The 17,289-nt window shown below is 49.2% G+C and overlaps 1 protein-coding gene across 2 annotated transcripts in view; it reads left to right on the top strand.

The window, feature by feature from the left end:
• The window catches only part of LOC140207178 (serine/threonine-protein kinase PAK 4-like), a 59,083-nt gene that overhangs the window by 32,156 nt on the left and 9,638 nt on the right, over positions 1-17,289 (top strand). The window contains exons 6-9 of one of the 2 annotated variants that reach the window (XM_072275653.1): positions 930-1,056; positions 8,965-9,090; positions 9,880-10,014; positions 11,189-11,376. In XM_072275653.1, the coding sequence (XP_072131754.1) occupies positions 930-1,056; positions 8,965-9,090; positions 9,880-10,014; positions 11,189-11,344 (544 nt within the window). In that variant the 3' untranslated portion in view covers positions 11,345-11,376. Of the gene's footprint in view, positions 1-929; positions 1,057-8,964; positions 9,091-9,879; positions 10,015-11,188; positions 12,431-17,289 lie in introns of those variants that run through there. The other variant, XM_072275567.1, reaches the window with a different exon arrangement.

Here is a 17,289-nt window from a genome sequence, read left to right on the forward strand (position 1 = left end):
TGGATAAAGTCGGTGATGGTGTGGGAGACAATGGCCTGGTGCTCCTTAGTGGGGTCACGATCGAGAGGTAAATAAGAGGAGGTATCCGCGAGAGGAGTCCCATGATCCTCTCGTATCCCTTTTGCCTATCACCTGTCCAGCTCTTGGCTCCATCCCTCCCCCTCCTGTCTTCTCCTATCATTTTGGATCTCCCCCTCCCCCTCCAACTTTCAAATCCCTTACTCACTCTTCCTTCAGTTAGTCCTGACGAAGGGTCTCGGCCTGAAACGTCGACTGCACCTCTTCCTAGAGATGCTGCCTGGCCTGCTGCGTTCACCAGCAACTTTTATGTGTGTTGTAAGAAAAATCCAGTCTGTTTTCTTGGTTAAGAAGTGGTTTTGCAGATGTTTAAATTTATCAAGATGAAATTACTGGGGTGAAGTATAGAGTTTCCAGTAATTAAGGGCCAGGTCTGTAGGATTATGATGTTTACTCATGTCAACACAAATATATTGAACATCTATGTAACTGGATGACACAACTATATCTCTGACCCAGGTGCACTCTCCCCTACAGACATCACTGCAACCCTGACACTAGTTAGTACCGGTCTCACACTGGTTAGGTACCGGTCTCACACTTGTTAGGTACTGGTCTCACACTGGTTAGGTACTGGTCTCACACTGGTTAGGTTCTGGTCTCACACTGTAACCTAATCACCTTGTTCATCCAAGAGTGTTACTACAGTCCTCTCACTCTGACTCCGATGAGAAGTCATCAGTCTGAAACATTAACTGTGTACCTCTCTTCACAGATACTGTCTGACCTTCTGTTTTCACTCCAGGCTCACTGTCCCATGTAGATCTCTCTATCTAGCGCTGACACTGCGAACCCGTCACATTCCCTCTCTCACTGTTCAGTAACTTTTCTGTATTAATTTGCTGGTGCAGGATGGATGAGCAGCAGATCGCCACTGTTTGCCTGTCAATCTTGAAGGCACTGGCTTTCCTACACTCCCAGGGTGTGATCCACAGGGACATCAAGAGTGACTCTATTCTGCTGACACTTGACGGAAGGGTAAGGACCAGCTCTGGACAAAGCTTACCTGTAGTCGTTACTGCTTTAGTTGTAAGGTAAGGTGCAGAGTAGGAGCCCAGAAACTCTAGCCTTTTACATATTTAATGCCAGCAGGTAGCGGATGGTAATACTGTACAGTCTCCATTTTAACCAAATTCTCTTAATACTGCCTCATGAGGTGTCTCTCTCTTGCAGGGAGTTAATGAGCATCAAGCAGCAGCAGATTTGCAGTTCTTGCTGCCTGTGCAGTGTGGGTGCGATGCAATATAGTGGTCTCAGGTTCCATTCCTTTCCCCATGATCATGCTGGTAGCGTATCACAGGGAAAGGACAGGTACACCTCATCCACACTGCCGAGACCAGTTACAGCTCATCCACACTGCCCAGACCAGCTACACCTCATCCACACTGCCCCAGACCAGTTACAACTCATCCACACTGTCCAGACCAATTACAGTTCATCCACACTGTCCAGACCAGTTACAACTCATCCACACTGCCCAGACCAGTTACAACTCATTCACACTGTCCAGACAAGTTACACCTCATCCATACTGCCCCAGACCAGTTACACCTCATCCACACTGTCCAGACCAGTTACAACTCATCCACACTGTCCAGACCAGTTACAGTTCATCCACACTGTCCAGACCAGTTACAACTCATCCACACTGTCCAGACCAGTTACAACTCATCCACACTGCCCAGACCAATTACAACTCATCTACACTGTCCAGACCAGTTACACCTCATCCACACTGCCCAGACCGGTTACACCTCATCCATGCTGCCCAGACCAGTTACACCTCATCCACACTGTCCAGACCACTTACACCTCATCCACACTGCCCAGACCAATTACACCTCATCCACACTGCCCAGACCAGTTACAGTTCATCCACACTGCCCAGACCAGTTACACCTCATCCACACTGCCCAGACCAGTTACAGTTCATCCACACTGCCCAGACCAGTTACACCTCATCCACACTGCCCAGACCAGTTACACCTCATCCACACTGCCCAGACCAGTTACAGTTCATCCACACTGCCCAGACCAGTTACAACTCATCCACACTGCCCAGACCAGCTACACCTCATCCACACTGTCCAGACCAGTTACAGTTCATCCACACTGTCCAGACCAGTTACAACTCATTCACACTGTCCCAGACCAGTTACACCTCATCCACACTGCCCAGACCAGTTACAGTTCATCCACACTGTCCAGACCAGTTACAGTTCATCCACACTGCCCAGACCAGTTACAACTCATCCACACTGTCCAGACCAGTTACAACTCATTCACACTGTCCAGACAAGTTACACCTCATCCATACTGCCCCAGACCAGTTACGCCTCATCCACACTGTCCAGACCAGTTACAGTTCATCCACACTGCCCAGACCAGTTACAGTTCATCCACACTGCCCAGACCAGTTACACCTCATCCACACTGTCCAGACCAGTTACACCTCATCCACACTGTCCAGACCAGTTACAACTCATCTACACTGCCCAGACCAGTTACAACTCATCTACACTGCCCAGACCAGTTACAACTCATCCACACTGCCCAGACTAGTTACAGTTCATCCACACTGCCCAGACCAGTTACAACTCATCCACACTGCCCAGACCAGCTACACCTCATCCACACTGCCCCAGACCAGTTACAACTCATTCACACTGCCCAGACCAGTTACACCTCATCCACACTGTCCCAGACCAGTTACACCTCATCCACACTGTCCAGACCAGCTACACCTCATCCACACTGTCCAGACCAATTACAGTTCATCCACACTGTCCAGACCAGTTACAACTCATCCACACTGCCCAGACCAGTTACAACTCATTCACACTGTCCAGACAAGTTACACCTCATCCATACTGCCCCAGACCAGTTACGCCTCATCCACACTGTCCAGACCAGTTACAGTTCATCCACACTGTCCAGACCAGTTACAACTCATCCACACTGTCCAGACCAGTTACAACTCATCCACACTGTCCAGACCAGTTACAACTCATCCACACTGCCCAGACCAATTACAACTCATCTACACTGTCCAGACCAGTTACAACTCATCCACACTGTCCAGACCAGTTACAACTCATCCACTCTGTCCGGACCACTTACACCTCATCCACACTGCCCCAGACCAGTTATACCTCATCCACACTGCCCCAGACCAGTTACAACTCATCCACACTGTCCCAGACCAGTTACACCTCATCCACACTGCCCAGACCAGTTACAGTTCATCCACACTGCCCAGACCAGTTACAGTTCATCCACACTGCCCCAGACCAGTTACAACTCATCCACATTGTCCAGACCAGTTACACCTCATCCACACTGTCCAGACCAGTTACAACTCATCCACACTGCCCAGACCAGTTACATCTCATCCACACTGTCCCAGACCAGTTACACCTCATCCACACTGTCCCAGACCAATTACACCTCATCTACACTGTCCAGACCAGTTACACCTCATCCACACTGCCCAGACCGGTTACACCTCATCCACGCTGCCCAGACCAGTTACACCTCATCCACACTGTCCAGACCACTTACACCTCATCCACACTGCCCAGACCAATTACACCTCATCCACACTGCCCAGACCAGTTACAGTTCATCCACACTGCCCAGACCAGTTACAACTCATCCACACTGTCCCAGACTAGTTACAGTTCATCCACACTGCCCAGACCAGTTACACCTCATCCACACTGTCCAGACCAGTTACACCTCATCCACACTGCCCAGACCAGTTACACCTCATCCACACTGTCCAGACCAGTTACAACTCATCCACACTGCCCAGACCAGTTACACCTCATCCACACTGTCCAGACCAGTTACAACTCATCTACACTGCCCAGACCAGTTACAACTCATCCACACTGTCCAGACCAGTTACAACTCATCCACACTGCCCAGACCAGTTACACCTCATCCACACTGTCCAGACCAGTTACAACTCATCTACACTGCCCAGACCAGTTACAACTCATCTACACTGCCCAGACCAGTTACAACTCATCCACACTGCCCAGACTAGTTACAGTTCATCCACACTGCCCAGACCAGTTACAACTCATCCACACTGCCCAGACCAGCTACACCTCATCCACACTGCCCCAGACCAGTTACAACTCATTCACACTGCCCAGACCAGTTACACCTCATCCACACTGTCCCAGACCAGTTACACCTCATCCACGCTGTCCAGACCAGCTACACCTCATCCACACTGTCCAGACCAATTACAGTTCATCCACACTGTCCAGACCAGTTACAACTCATCCACACTGCCCAGACCAGTTACAACTCATTCACACTGTCCAGACAAGTTACACCTCATCCATACTGCCCCAGACCAGTTACGCCTCATCCACACTGTCCAGACCAGTTACAGTTCATCCACACTGTCCAGACCAGTTACAACTCATCCACACTGTCCAGACCAGTTACAACTCATCCACACTGCCCAGACCAATTACAACTCATCTACACTGTCCAGACCAGTTACAACTCATCCACACTGTCCAGACCAGTTACAACTCATCCACTCTGTCCGGACCACTTACACCTCATCCACACTGCCCCAGACCAGTTATACCTCATCCACACTGCCCCAGACCAGTTACAACTCATCCACACTGCCCAGACCAGTTACAGTTCATCCACACTGCCCAGACCAGTTACAGTTCATCCACACTGCCCCAGACCAGTTACAACTCATCCACATTGTCCAGACCAGTTACACCTCATCCACACTGTCCAGACCAGTTACAACTCATCCACACTGCCCAGACCAGTTACACCTCATCCACACTGTCCCAGACCAGTTACACCTCATCCACACTGTCCCAGACCAATTACACCTCATCTACACTGTCCAGACCAGTTACACCTCATCCACACTGCCCAGACCGGTTACACCTCATCCACGCTGCCCAGACCAGTTACACCTCATCCACACTGTCCAGACCACTTACACCTCATCCACACTGCCCAGACCAGTTACAGTTCATCCACACTGCCCAGACCAGTTACAACTCATCCACACTGCCCAGACCAGTTACAGTTCATCCACACTGCCCAGACCAGTTACACCTCATCCACACTGCCCAGACCAGTTACACCTCATCCACACTGTCCAGACCAGTTACAACTCATCTACACTGCCCAGACCAGTTACAACTCATCTACACTGCCCAGACCAGTTACAACTCATCCACACTGCCCAGACTAGTTACAGTTCATCCACACTGCCCAGACCAGTTACAACTCATCCACACTGCCCAGACCAGCTGCACCTCATCCACACTGCCCCAGACCAGTTACAACTCATTCACACTGCCCAGACCAGTTACACCTCATCCACACTGTCCCAGACCAGTTACACCTCATCCACACTGTCCAGACCAGCTACACCTCATCCACACTGTCCAGACCAATTACAGTTCATCCACACTGTCCAGACCAGTTACAACTCATCCACACTGCCCAGACCAGTTACAACTCATTCACACTGTCCAGACAAGTTACACCTCATCCATACTGCCCCAGACCAGTTACGCCTCATCCACACTGTCCAGACCAGTTACAGTTCATCCACACTGTCCAGACCAGTTACAACTCATCCACACTGTCCAGACAAGTTACACCTCATCCATACTGCCCCAGACCAGTTACACCTCATCCACACTGTCCAGACCAGTTACAGTTCATCCACACTGTCCAGACCAGTTACAACTCATCCACACTGTCCAGACCAGTTACAACTCATCCACACTGCCCAGACCAATTACAACTCATCTACACTGTCCAGACCAGTTACAACTCATCCACACTGTCCAGACCAGTTACAACTCATCCACTCTGTCCGGACCAGCTACACCTCATCCACACTGCCCAGAGCAGCTACAACTCATCCACACTGCCCCAGACCAGTTACACCTCATTCACACTGTCCCAGACCAGTTACACCTCATCCACACTGTCCCAGACCAGTTACACCTCATCCACACTGTCCAGACCGGTTACAGTTCATCCACACTGTCCAGACCAATTACAGTTCATCCACACTGTCCAGACCAGTTACAACTCATCCACACTGTCCAGACCAGTTACAACTCATTCACACTGCCCAGACCAGTTACACCTCATCCACACTGTCCAGACCGGTTACAACTCATCCACACTGTCCCAGACCAGCTACACCTCATCCACACTGTCCAGACTGGTTACACCTCATCCACGCTGCCCAGACCAGTTACACCTCATCCACACTGTCCAGACCACTTACACCTCATCCACACTGCCCAGACCAGTTACAGTTCATCCACACTGCCCAGACCAGTTACAACTCATCCACACTGCCCAGACCAGTTACAGTTCATCCACACTGCCCAGACCAGTTACACCTCATCCACACTGCCCAGACCAGTTACACCTCATCCACACTGTCCAGACCAGTTACAACTCATCTACACTGCCCAGACCAGTTACAACTCATCTACACTGCCCAGACCAGTTACAACTCATCCACACTGCCCAGACTAGTTACAGTTCATCCACACTGCCCAGACCAGTTACAACTCATCCACACTGCCCAGACCAGTTACACCTCATCCACACTGTCCAGACCAGTTACAACTCATCTACACTGTCCAGACCAGTTACAGTTCATCCACACTGCCCAGACCGGTTACAACTCATCCACACTGCCCAGACCAATTACAGTTCATCCACACTGCCCAGACCAGTTACAACTCATCCACATTGTCCAGACCAGTTACACCTCATCCACACTGTCCAGACCAGTTACACCTCATCCACACTGTCCAGACCAGTTACACCTCATCCACACTGCCCAGACCAGTTACACCTCATCCACACTGTCCAGACCAGTGACAACTCATCCACACTGTCCAGACCAGTTACACCTCATCCACACTGTCCAGATCAGTTACAACTCATCTACATTGCCCAGACCAGTTACAACTCATCCACACTGCCCAGACCAGTTACAGTTCATCCACACTGCCCAGACCAGTTACAACTCATCCACACTGCCCAGACCAGTTACAGTTCATCCACACTGCCCAGACCAGTTACAGTTCATCCACAGTGCCCCAGGCCAGTTACACCTCATCTACACTGTCCCAGACCAGTTACACCTCATCCACACTGTCCAGACCAGTTACACCTCATCCACACTGTCCCAGACCAGTTACAGTTCATCCACACTGCCCAGGCCAGTTATACCTCATCCACACTGCCCAGAGCAGTTACAGTTCATCCACACTGCCCCAGACTAGTTACACCTCATCCACACTGCCCAGACCAGTTACACCTCATCCACACTGGATCCCAATGTGAAAACTTGTTATAAAGAGCCCTGAAAATGTAGTAGAAGTTACATTTTATCATTTTTGCAAACTTTGCATTTGTTAAAAGTTCATTTTCTGTATAATCTTGTCCTGGGTCAACTGAATCCTTTATGTTGCTTCAAGATGAAGAAAGAACATTGTCCTTCTATTCTTCATTAGATGTTGAATTATGTAGAGATGATGGCACTGAAACTGTCCACTCAGCACATCTGGACTGTGCAAATGGCCATGCCACATGAGAGCCTATTGGCATCACTCTCCATGTGAGACTTCCATTGTAGTCTTCTTTCCCCTTTCCCTTCGCAGACTATTCAGACTACTCCATTCAATCTATCGATGCTAATTTCTGCTACTCCCTCAGGAAACAAAAAAAAACGAACTGCTGGAGGAACTTGGCTGGTTAGACAGCATCTGTGGAAGGAATTGCTGAAAAGGACGGCACGTAGAGTAGTTGGTAGCGTAGCAATTTACAAAGCTGGCTGTAAAATTGGGGTTCAGTTCTTCTTGCTGTCTGTAAGGAGTTTTGAAGTTCTACTCATGTCTGAGTTGTTTTCCTCCAGGTGTTTTGGTTTCCTTGGGCATTCCAGAGACAGGCAGTTAGAGTTAATAAGTTGTGGGCATGCAGTTGGAACTGGGACAGTAATTTTAACCCTGACTGGTTTGGAATTCAGTGTTTCAAGAAACCCCCTGAGTGATGAGAGGCAAGGTCCACTAATTTCCATAGGCTGCTCTCCGCAGAGGAGCAGGGATGCCTCTCCACTTTGACCAAGCTAATCTGCTTTCTACCATGATACCACCTTGATGCAAACCATAATCGCTCTGCCAATCCACCCTTCACCGCACCCCCTCCCTCCCCTGCCAGATTCCCTGTCATTGGGGCTTGAGAATCTGATTTTGGTGGAGCTATAGGTGGAATGGCATGCTTTTCCACCAAGAGTGACCCAGTGTTTCAGATATAATTAGTGACTCCAAATCGCATCTGAAGAGATCTGAGCTAAGCTGCTCTCTTTCTGCCAGCCTGTGAATCTGTTAGATTCAGCAGGTCCTCAGGGACCCAAGCAGGCCTCTCCTGCTTCCTCTTAGGCTCCCTGTGGGTCTGGGCTCACTTGTAAATTTGGCAAAGCAGGCAGCCCAGTGCGCACCTATGCAACATCGGTCTGGGTTTCGGCAGAGGGCATTCGAAGAGCCTCATGAGGGTAATGGGATAGGATTTCTGCTAACACATTAATTGCAGATTGACCTATTTTTGTATAAACCCCTTTCTCTCTCCACCCCCTCTCTGTTACTGTCCCTGTCGTTTTTCTTTCTTGAATTCTCGATGAGTCCTTCTATTTCTGAATGTAAGTGTGTGTGTGTGTTGTGTTTGACTGTGAGAGACTGTGTGTGTGTGTGTGTGTGTGTGTGAGGGTGTGTCTCAATCTCCTAACTGTTTTCCTCTCACACCATCATCTCCACACAGTTTCTCACATTCTCTCTCTGCCTTGTTCTTGTTCAGGTTAAGCTGTCGGATTTTGGATTTTGTGCACAAGTGAACAGGGAGATTCCCAGGAGGAAATCCTTGGTCGGCACACCCTATTGGATGGCTCCGGAAGTGATTGCCCGATTGCCTTATGGACCGGAGGTAAACCTTGTTGTGGGCAGCCTGTGGTTGGAGAGAGTTTGTGAGGTTGACAATTATGGCTGCTGATCCTTGACAGGGGGTGGAGGGTGTATTTTGTGAGGGACAACTATTCTCTGGCCAAACAGCCAAATTTCAGGATCATAATCGGCTTGTCTGTGACAATGTAATGGATATCAGATTCCCATTTGAGAGGGGTGGGACTTTCTGTCGGAAAGTGCAGAGGGATTGAGGATTGCTGATCGGCATGGGGTGGGAGAGTTGAATGTGAAGGATTATGGTGAGGCTAAACCACCTGCTTATGTGTTTGGCAGGAAGCCAAAGGAGAGGGTGACTGCTTGAAGGGGAGGATTGAGGATACAAAGGGACACTCCACAATTCAAAGTGGAATTCAGGAGGGCCATATGGATTGGCTGCAGAGGTGACATAACCATTGTGAAAGGCAATTGGACTGGGGGGCAGGAAGGAGGTGGGACATTGAGATCGCTCCACACTGGATGGAATAAATGGTTTCCGCTCTCCACTGGAAGTCAGCATGAAAACCTGGGCAAAGAGAGGCTTAAGGTTCTTCAAGCACAACAGAGGCTTGTTCTGGTCATAAGCAGAGAGCAGGGTGGTGACAATCTCACCTTTGTGGTGGGATGAAGCTGACGTGTAAACTGTATGGGATCAGCTTGATTGTCCTTGAAGCAGGCCTGGGAGCAGGGAGATAAGTATCACGGCAGCATGTCTGAGGGTCCAGGAAAGGTCAGGGCTGGCAGCAGAGGCTGAATCCACTCTATCGTGTCACAGGTGGATATCTGGTCCCTTGGGATCATGGTCATGGAGATGGTGGATGGAGAACCTCCCTATTTCAACGAGAATCCTGTGGAAGCCATGAAAATGCTCCGAGACAATCCTGCTCCCAGACTGAAGTGGGAACGCATGGTCAGTGCTTCATACCAACCAGCAGCGGGAGGGTCACAGAGACAGGTGGAGGTTCTTGTCTGTACGTTCCAACCCAAAGGCCTTAGAACACAGAACACAGAACAACACGGCTCAGGAAAATGCACCTCGGCCACTGTGATGTGCTGAATTAATTAAATTAGTAGTCAAATGCCCAACCAATCTAATTCCTTCTTAGTAATGTAAAGCTCAACTTAACAAATCCCTTCTTCCTACATAATGTCACTTCTTATTTCCTGCACATTGGTTTTCCTGTCTAAGTGCCCCTTAAATGCATTCATTGTATTTGCCTCTACCCCCACCCCTGACAGCATACTTCAGGGTACCCACCACCCTCTGTGTAAAAAGAAAATAAATAAATTTGCCCTACACATTCCCTTCACCTTACCCCCTTTTCCAGGGCTTTGGTGCACTGCAGGCCGCGGTCTCTGACTTGTACTGGGAAACCCCTGTAAATGTCAGGGCAGGCCAGGGGAGAGTACAGTTGCTGCCCTTCTCCATGCCCGAGGAATGATAGAACTTCAGGAAGGGCAAGTGTGCACTTCCGTCTTTAGCCCAGAGGTAACTCCCGAGCAGGTCCTGGGGTTGAAGATGTTCTGTGGAGAGCTACTTTCTCTAGCAGCTCGTTCTGTATACCCACCACCCTTTGTGTGAGAGTGACCCTCAGGTCCTCTTTTGAAACTTTCCTCTCTCACCTCTGTAAACTCTAGGCAAGGTGACCAGAAATGCACACGGTATTCTCGGTGTGGTCTCTCCAATATCTTGTACTCAGTGTCCCAATGATGAAGGCCAATGTGCCAAATGCATTCTTCAACACTCTATCTCTGTGAGAGCACTATGTTCCCGTAGCCCTCAGACTCTCTGTCTTACAACATTCTCCAGGGTTTTTCACTGTGTGTCTCCTGCCCTGGTCTAACTTCTCAAAATGCAACACTTCACACTCATCCCCTTGCCTCCTTTCTCAGTTGATCGAGCAGCAGTTTCCAGTAATTTCACTTCTTATACATGTCCTTGTAGAAATGAGCAGTTTTCTCTTCATTGTTGGAATTAGCATGGTGAATGGAACAAAGGGTGACAGAACAAATCTTGAGTGTTCAGCACAGAATGATTTGGGACTGACCGTATGGAGTATTGACTGCTGTTTATCCTGCTGCAGGTATCCCCGATCCTTCGAGACTTCCTGAGCCGGATACTAATCCATGAAGTGCAGCAAAGAGCTAAGGCTGCTGAGCTCCTGGACCACCTCTTCCTTCTGCAGGCCGGGCTGCCTGACTGCATGGTGCCTTTGATCCAGCAGTGTAACCAGGGATGAGGTTACAGGAGAGTACATTTTTCCAAGATGCTGTGAGTAACACAGGGCAGAGAGTGATAGCATAGCTACCAATTCTGGGCTGGATTTCTGTCTGTCCAGGATTCCTCATTCAGGTTGACTGAGCAGTAGAAGCTTGTCCCACAGGCCACCAGGGCTAGGGCAGATCTCCTAGTCCTTGCAGAGCTTAGTCTAGAAACAACAGATTAGTGTACAGCTTCTCCGCAGACACACAGTGCAAGAGGATGGAGCTTACAAGGTGACGGACTCCTGCTGGGGAACACTTCCACACACTGCCGCTTGGAGCTATGCCAACATTCACCCGAGAGCAGTTGCATAGCAGGCTACCTAGTCGCAAACAATGGCACAGATGTTCCCGGGCACAAAGTCCACAGGGACTGACTCTCACCATAGTTTAGTATAGTTACTGTCTTATTTTGGGGTAGAGATCAGCATTTTCATTTTCCTGAGACAGCATCCACTTGGACAGAAGTGGACTGGCACCAATGCTTGCTGGCACAGGGATCTGCTGGCACCAATGCTCACTGGGCAAGATTCCACTGGCACCAATGCTCACTGGGCAGGGGTCCTTTGGCACCAATGCTCACTGGGCAGGGGTCCTCTGGCACCAATGCTCACTGGCACAGGGATCCACTGGCACCAAGGCTGGCGGGGCAAGATTCCACTGGCACCAATGCTCACTGGGCAGGGGTCCTTTGGCACCAATGTTCGCTTGGGCAGGGGTCCTCTGGCACCAATGCTCACTGGCACAGGGATCCACTGGCACCAATGCTCACTGGGCAAGATTCCACTGGCACCAATGCTGACTGGGCAGGGCTCCTCTGGCACCAATGTTGGCTTGGGCAGGAGTCTATTGTCACCTCCTTTCCCTGAGTTCTGCAGACTTTCATTCACTGCTGAGTGGCTGTAAGTGAATTTTGTTCAAGTACCCGATGCCTTTCCTTTCAACTGCGGTCTGATAGCCGCACAGTAAAAGGTTAAGGATAATTGTTGCAACACACATAAAAGTTGCTGGTGAACGCAGCAGGCCAGGCAGCATCTCTAGGAAGAGGTGCAGTCGACGTTTCAGGCTGAGACCCTTCGTCAGGATTAACTGAAGGAAGAGTTAGCAAGAGATTTGAAAGTTGGAGGGGGAGGGGGAGATCCAAAATGATAGGAGAAGACAGGAGGGGGAGGGATGGAGCCAAGAGCTGGACAGGTGATTGGCAAAGGGGATACGAGAGGATCATGGGACAGGAGGTCCAGGAAGAAAGACAAGGAGGAGGGGGGGGCCCAGGGGATGGGCAAGAGGTATATTCAGAGGGACAGAGGGAGAAAAAGGAGAGTGAGAGAAAGAATGTGTTTATAAGAATAAGTAACAGATGGGGTACGAGGGGGAGGTGGGGCATTAGCGGAGTTAGAGAAGTCGATGTTCATGCCATCAGGTTGGCGGCTACCCAGACGGAATATAAAGTGTTGTTCCTCCAACCTGAGTGTGGCTTCATCTTTACAGTAGAGGAGTCCGTGGATAGACATGTCAGAATGAGAATGGGATGTGGAATTAAAATGTGTGGCCACTGGGAGATCCTGCTTTCTCTGGTGGACAAAGCGTAGGTGTTCAGCAAAGCGGTCTCCCAGTCTGCGTCGGGTCGCGCCAATATATAAAAGGCCACATCGGGAGCACCGGACGCAGTATATCACCCCAGCCAACTCACGGGTGAAGTGTTGCCTCACCTGGAAGGACTGTTTGGGGCCCTGAATGGTGGTAAGGGAGGAAGTGTAAGGGCATGTGTAACACTTCTTCCGCTTACACGGATAAGTGCCAGGAGGGAGATCAGTAGGGAGGGATGGGGGGGACGAATGGACAAGGGAGTCGCGTAGGGAGCGATCCCTGCGGAATGCGGGGGGGGGGAAGGGAAAGATGTGCTTAATGGTGGGATCCCGTTGGAGGTGGCGGAAGTTACAGAGAATAATATGTTGGACCCGGAGGCTGGTGGGGTGGTAAGTGAGGACCAGGGGAACCCTATTCCTAGTGGGGTGGCGGGAGGATGGAGTGAGAGCAGATGTACGTGAAATGGGGGAGATGCGTTTAAGAGCAGAGTTGATAGTGGAGGAAGGGAAGCCCCTTTCTTCAAAAAAGGAAGACATCTCTCTCGTCCTAGAATGAAAAACCTCATTCTGAGAACAGATGCGGCGGAGACGGAGGAATTGCGAGAAGGGGATGGCGTTTTTGCAAGAGACAGGGTGAGAAGAGGAATAGTCCAGATAGCTGTGAGAGTCAGTAGGCTTATAGTAGACATCAGTGGATAAGCTGTCTCCAGAGACAGAGACAGAAAGATCTAGAAAGGGGAGGGAGGTGTCGGAAATGGACCAGGTAAACTTGAGGGCAGGGTGAAAGTTGGAGGCAAAGTTAATAAAGTCAACGAGCTCTGCATGCGTGCAGGAAGCAGCGCCAATGCAGTCGTCGATGTAGTGAAGGAAAAGTGGGGGACAGATACCAGAATAGACACGGAACATAGATTGTTCCACAAAGCCAACAAAAAGGCAGGCATAGCTAGGACCCATACGGGTGCCCATAGCTACACCTTCAGTTTGGAGGAAGTGGGAGGAGCCAAAGGAGAAATTATTAAGAGTAAGGACTAATTCCGCTAGACGGAGCAGAGTGGTGGTAGAGGGGAACTGATTAGGTCTGGAATCCAAAAAGAAGCGTAGAGCTTTGAGACCTTCCTGATGGGGGATGGAAGTATATAGGGACTGGACATCCATGGTGAAAATAAAGCGGTGGGGGCCAGGGAACTTAAAATCATCGAAAAGTTTAAGAGCATGAGAAGTGGCACGAACATAGGTAGGAAGGAATTGAACAAGGGGGGATAAAACCGTGTCGAGGTATGCAGAAATGAGTTCAGTTGGGCAGGAGCAAGCTGAGACAATAAGTCAGCCAGGACAGGCAGGTTTGTGGATCTTGGGTAGGAGGTAGAAACGGGAAGTGCGAGGTGTGGGAACTATAAGGTTGGTAGCAGTGGATGGGAGATCCCATGAGCGGATAAAGTCGGTGATGGTGTGGGAGACAATGGCCTGGTGCTCCTTAGTGGGGTCATGGTCGAGGGGTAAATAAGAGGAGGTATCCGCGAGTTGTCGCTGTGCCTCGGCAAGGTAGAGGTCAGTACGCCAGACTATAACAGCACCCCCCTTATTGGCGGGTTTAATAATAAGGTTAGGATTAGTGCGGAGGGAGTGGAGAGCAGAGCGTAAGAGGATAATTGTTGTGCCATTTCATCTCCACCAATGGAAGCAGTCACTCAGAGTCAAATTGTACTCCAGCAATAAATGACTCATTGTGTAGCACCTTGGAGTGCTCTCTGAGTGAAACCTGGCTCTAGCCCCTGAGCTGTGTGTAGTTCCTGCCCGATGAATTGGCACTCATACCAGCAGCTTAGTGGATTCTGAATTGTATTTGAGGACAGCCGTTTCCCAATCTGCAGCCCCATGATATTCAAGAGAAAGGATGAATGGGAGCAACTCAAGCTTGGGAGGATGGTGGTTGGGCCTGGAGATGCTCAAAGACCATTGTCCTGTAGGCTGTACTAGACAGTGTGTAAATCATAGGTGTAGTGTTCATCTGGTCAGCAAACTTGTGCTCCTGGATATTATTTGAGATATTTGCCTCAGATTTAATCTATTACTAATACTGAGTCATGTTTAAGCCTCATGCATTTATAGAGGCTCTCACATAGGCACTGTGGACACTGTGTAAGCAGAAAGGATTAATTTAGTTAGGCATTTAATTACTGGTTTAATTAGTTTGGAAAAACGTCCTGGCTGAAAAGGCCTGTTCCTGTGGTGATCTGTTCCATGTCCTATGTATTGATTAAAGAGCAGAAATAGCCTTTGGCTGCTGTTTTAATTTGCTGCCATTTCAAAGAAATAGATGTTGGTTTACCACAAATTTCTTGTTATACAATGGTACGGCTAGTAATATCCGCTGCCTCACATTCAACCTTGCCAGATACAACCCTGAGCTTGGGTGCTGTCTGTGTGGAGTTTGTAGGATCTCCTGTGTGGCTTTCCCCACAGTGCTCCGATTTCCTCCCACATCCCAAAGACCAGTGGGTTTGTAGATGTATTAGCCACTGTAAATTGCCCCTAGTGTGTGTAGAATCAGGAGGCTGATGGGAATGTGGGGAGAATGAAAATGAGATTTGTGTAAATGGGTGGAAAAAGTTGCCTCTTAGTCCCTCTTTAGATTTTTCCCTTCTCACCTTAAAGTCGTGCCCTCTAGTTGTGGATTTCTCTGTCCTGGGAAAAAACAGTGAACCCCACCTTACTGAATAAGTCTATAAGAAACAATTGATGAAAGGCTTCTTTGTTGGTAGAGGGGCCTGAATTAAAGTGTTTAGAAAGGAGGTAACTCAGCACGTTTGCAGTGTGCACCTGGTGTAAACACAGGGTCACTGCGCTCCCTACCTAGTGGATACAAGCACATTTCTAGTTCTCTACTTCTGCTGTGTGTCTTTCATGTCTGATACCTTTCCTAGCCTAAAGCATGATATGAGTGAAGTAACAAGATTTGGAAAAGACGTTGGGATAGACATTTTGAAGTATTTAGGATTATTTTCAAAACTTGATGCTTTTCTCACTAAATTTCAACGTGCGTGCATCTCAGGTAATGCAAATGGAGCAATAGGATGGCACAGTAGTGTAGTGGTTAGCACAACACACTACAGTACCAGTGACCCAGGTTCAATTCCCACCACCGTCTATAAGGAGTTTGTATATTCTCTTTGTGACCATATAGATTTCCTCTGGGTGTTCCGGTTTCCTCCCACAGTCCAAAGGTGCACCTGCTAGTAGGTTATTGTAAATTGTCTTGTGATTAGGCTCCGGTTGAACTGGGGATTGCTGGTGGCACAACTTGAAGGACCAGAAGGGCCAATTCCACACTGTATCCCAATCAATCAATCAATAAATAAAAACAGCATTCCTTCCTGATGTTGACCAGCTGTCTCTCTCTCTCTGTCTCACTCTCTGTCTCTGTCTCTGCCTTGCTCTCTCTGTCTCTCTCTCTCAGTCTCTGTCTGTCTCCCTCTCTGACTCTCTCTGTCTGTCTCCCTGGTCTCTCTCTGTCTCTGTCTCGCTCTCTGTCTCAATCTCTGTCTCTGTCTCTGTCTTGCTCTCTCTGTCTCTCTCTCAGTCTCTGTCTGTCTATCTCTCTCTCTGTCTCTCTGACTCTCTCATCTCTGTCTGTCTCTCTCTGACTCTCTCTGTCTGTCTCTCTCATCTCTGTCTGACTCTCTCTGTCTGTCTCCCTGGTCTCTCTCTCTCTCTGTCTGTCTGTCTCTCTCTCTCTCTCTCTGACTCTCTCTGTCTGTCTCCCTGGTCTCTCTCTGTCTCTGTCTTGCTCTCTGTCTCACTCTCTGTCTCTGTCTCTGTCTTGCTCTCTCTGTCTCTCTCAGTCTCTGTCTGTCTATCTCTCTCTCTCTTTGTCTCTCTGACTCTCTCATCTCTGTCTGTCTCTCTCTCTCTGACTCTCTCTTTCTATCTCCCTCGTCTCTGTCTGTCTCCCTCTCTCTCTGACTCTCTCTGTCTTTCTCCCTGGTCTCTGTCTCTGTCTCGCTCTCTGTCTCACTCTCTGTCTCTGTCTCTGTCTTGCTCTTTCTGTCTCTCTCTCAGTCTCTGTCTGTCTATCTCTCTCTCTCTGACTCACTCTGTCTGTCTCTCCCATCTCTGTCTGTCTCTCTCTTTCTGACGCTCTCTGTCTGTCTCCCTGGTCTCTCTTTGTCTCTGTCTGTCTCTTTCTCTCTCTCTCTGACTCTCTCTGTCTGTCTCCCTGGTCTCTGTCTGTTTCTGTCTGTCTGTCTCTCTCTCTCTCTGACTCTCTCTGTTTGTCTCCCTGGTCTCTGTCTGTCTGTCTCTCTCTCTCTGACTCTGTCTGTCTCTCTCATCTCTGT

This window comes from Mobula birostris, chromosome 1 (assembly GCF_030028105.1).
Source record: "Mobula birostris isolate sMobBir1 chromosome 1, sMobBir1.hap1, whole genome shotgun sequence".
NCBI classification, from domain to species: domain Eukaryota; kingdom Metazoa; phylum Chordata; class Chondrichthyes; order Myliobatiformes; family Myliobatidae; genus Mobula; species Mobula birostris.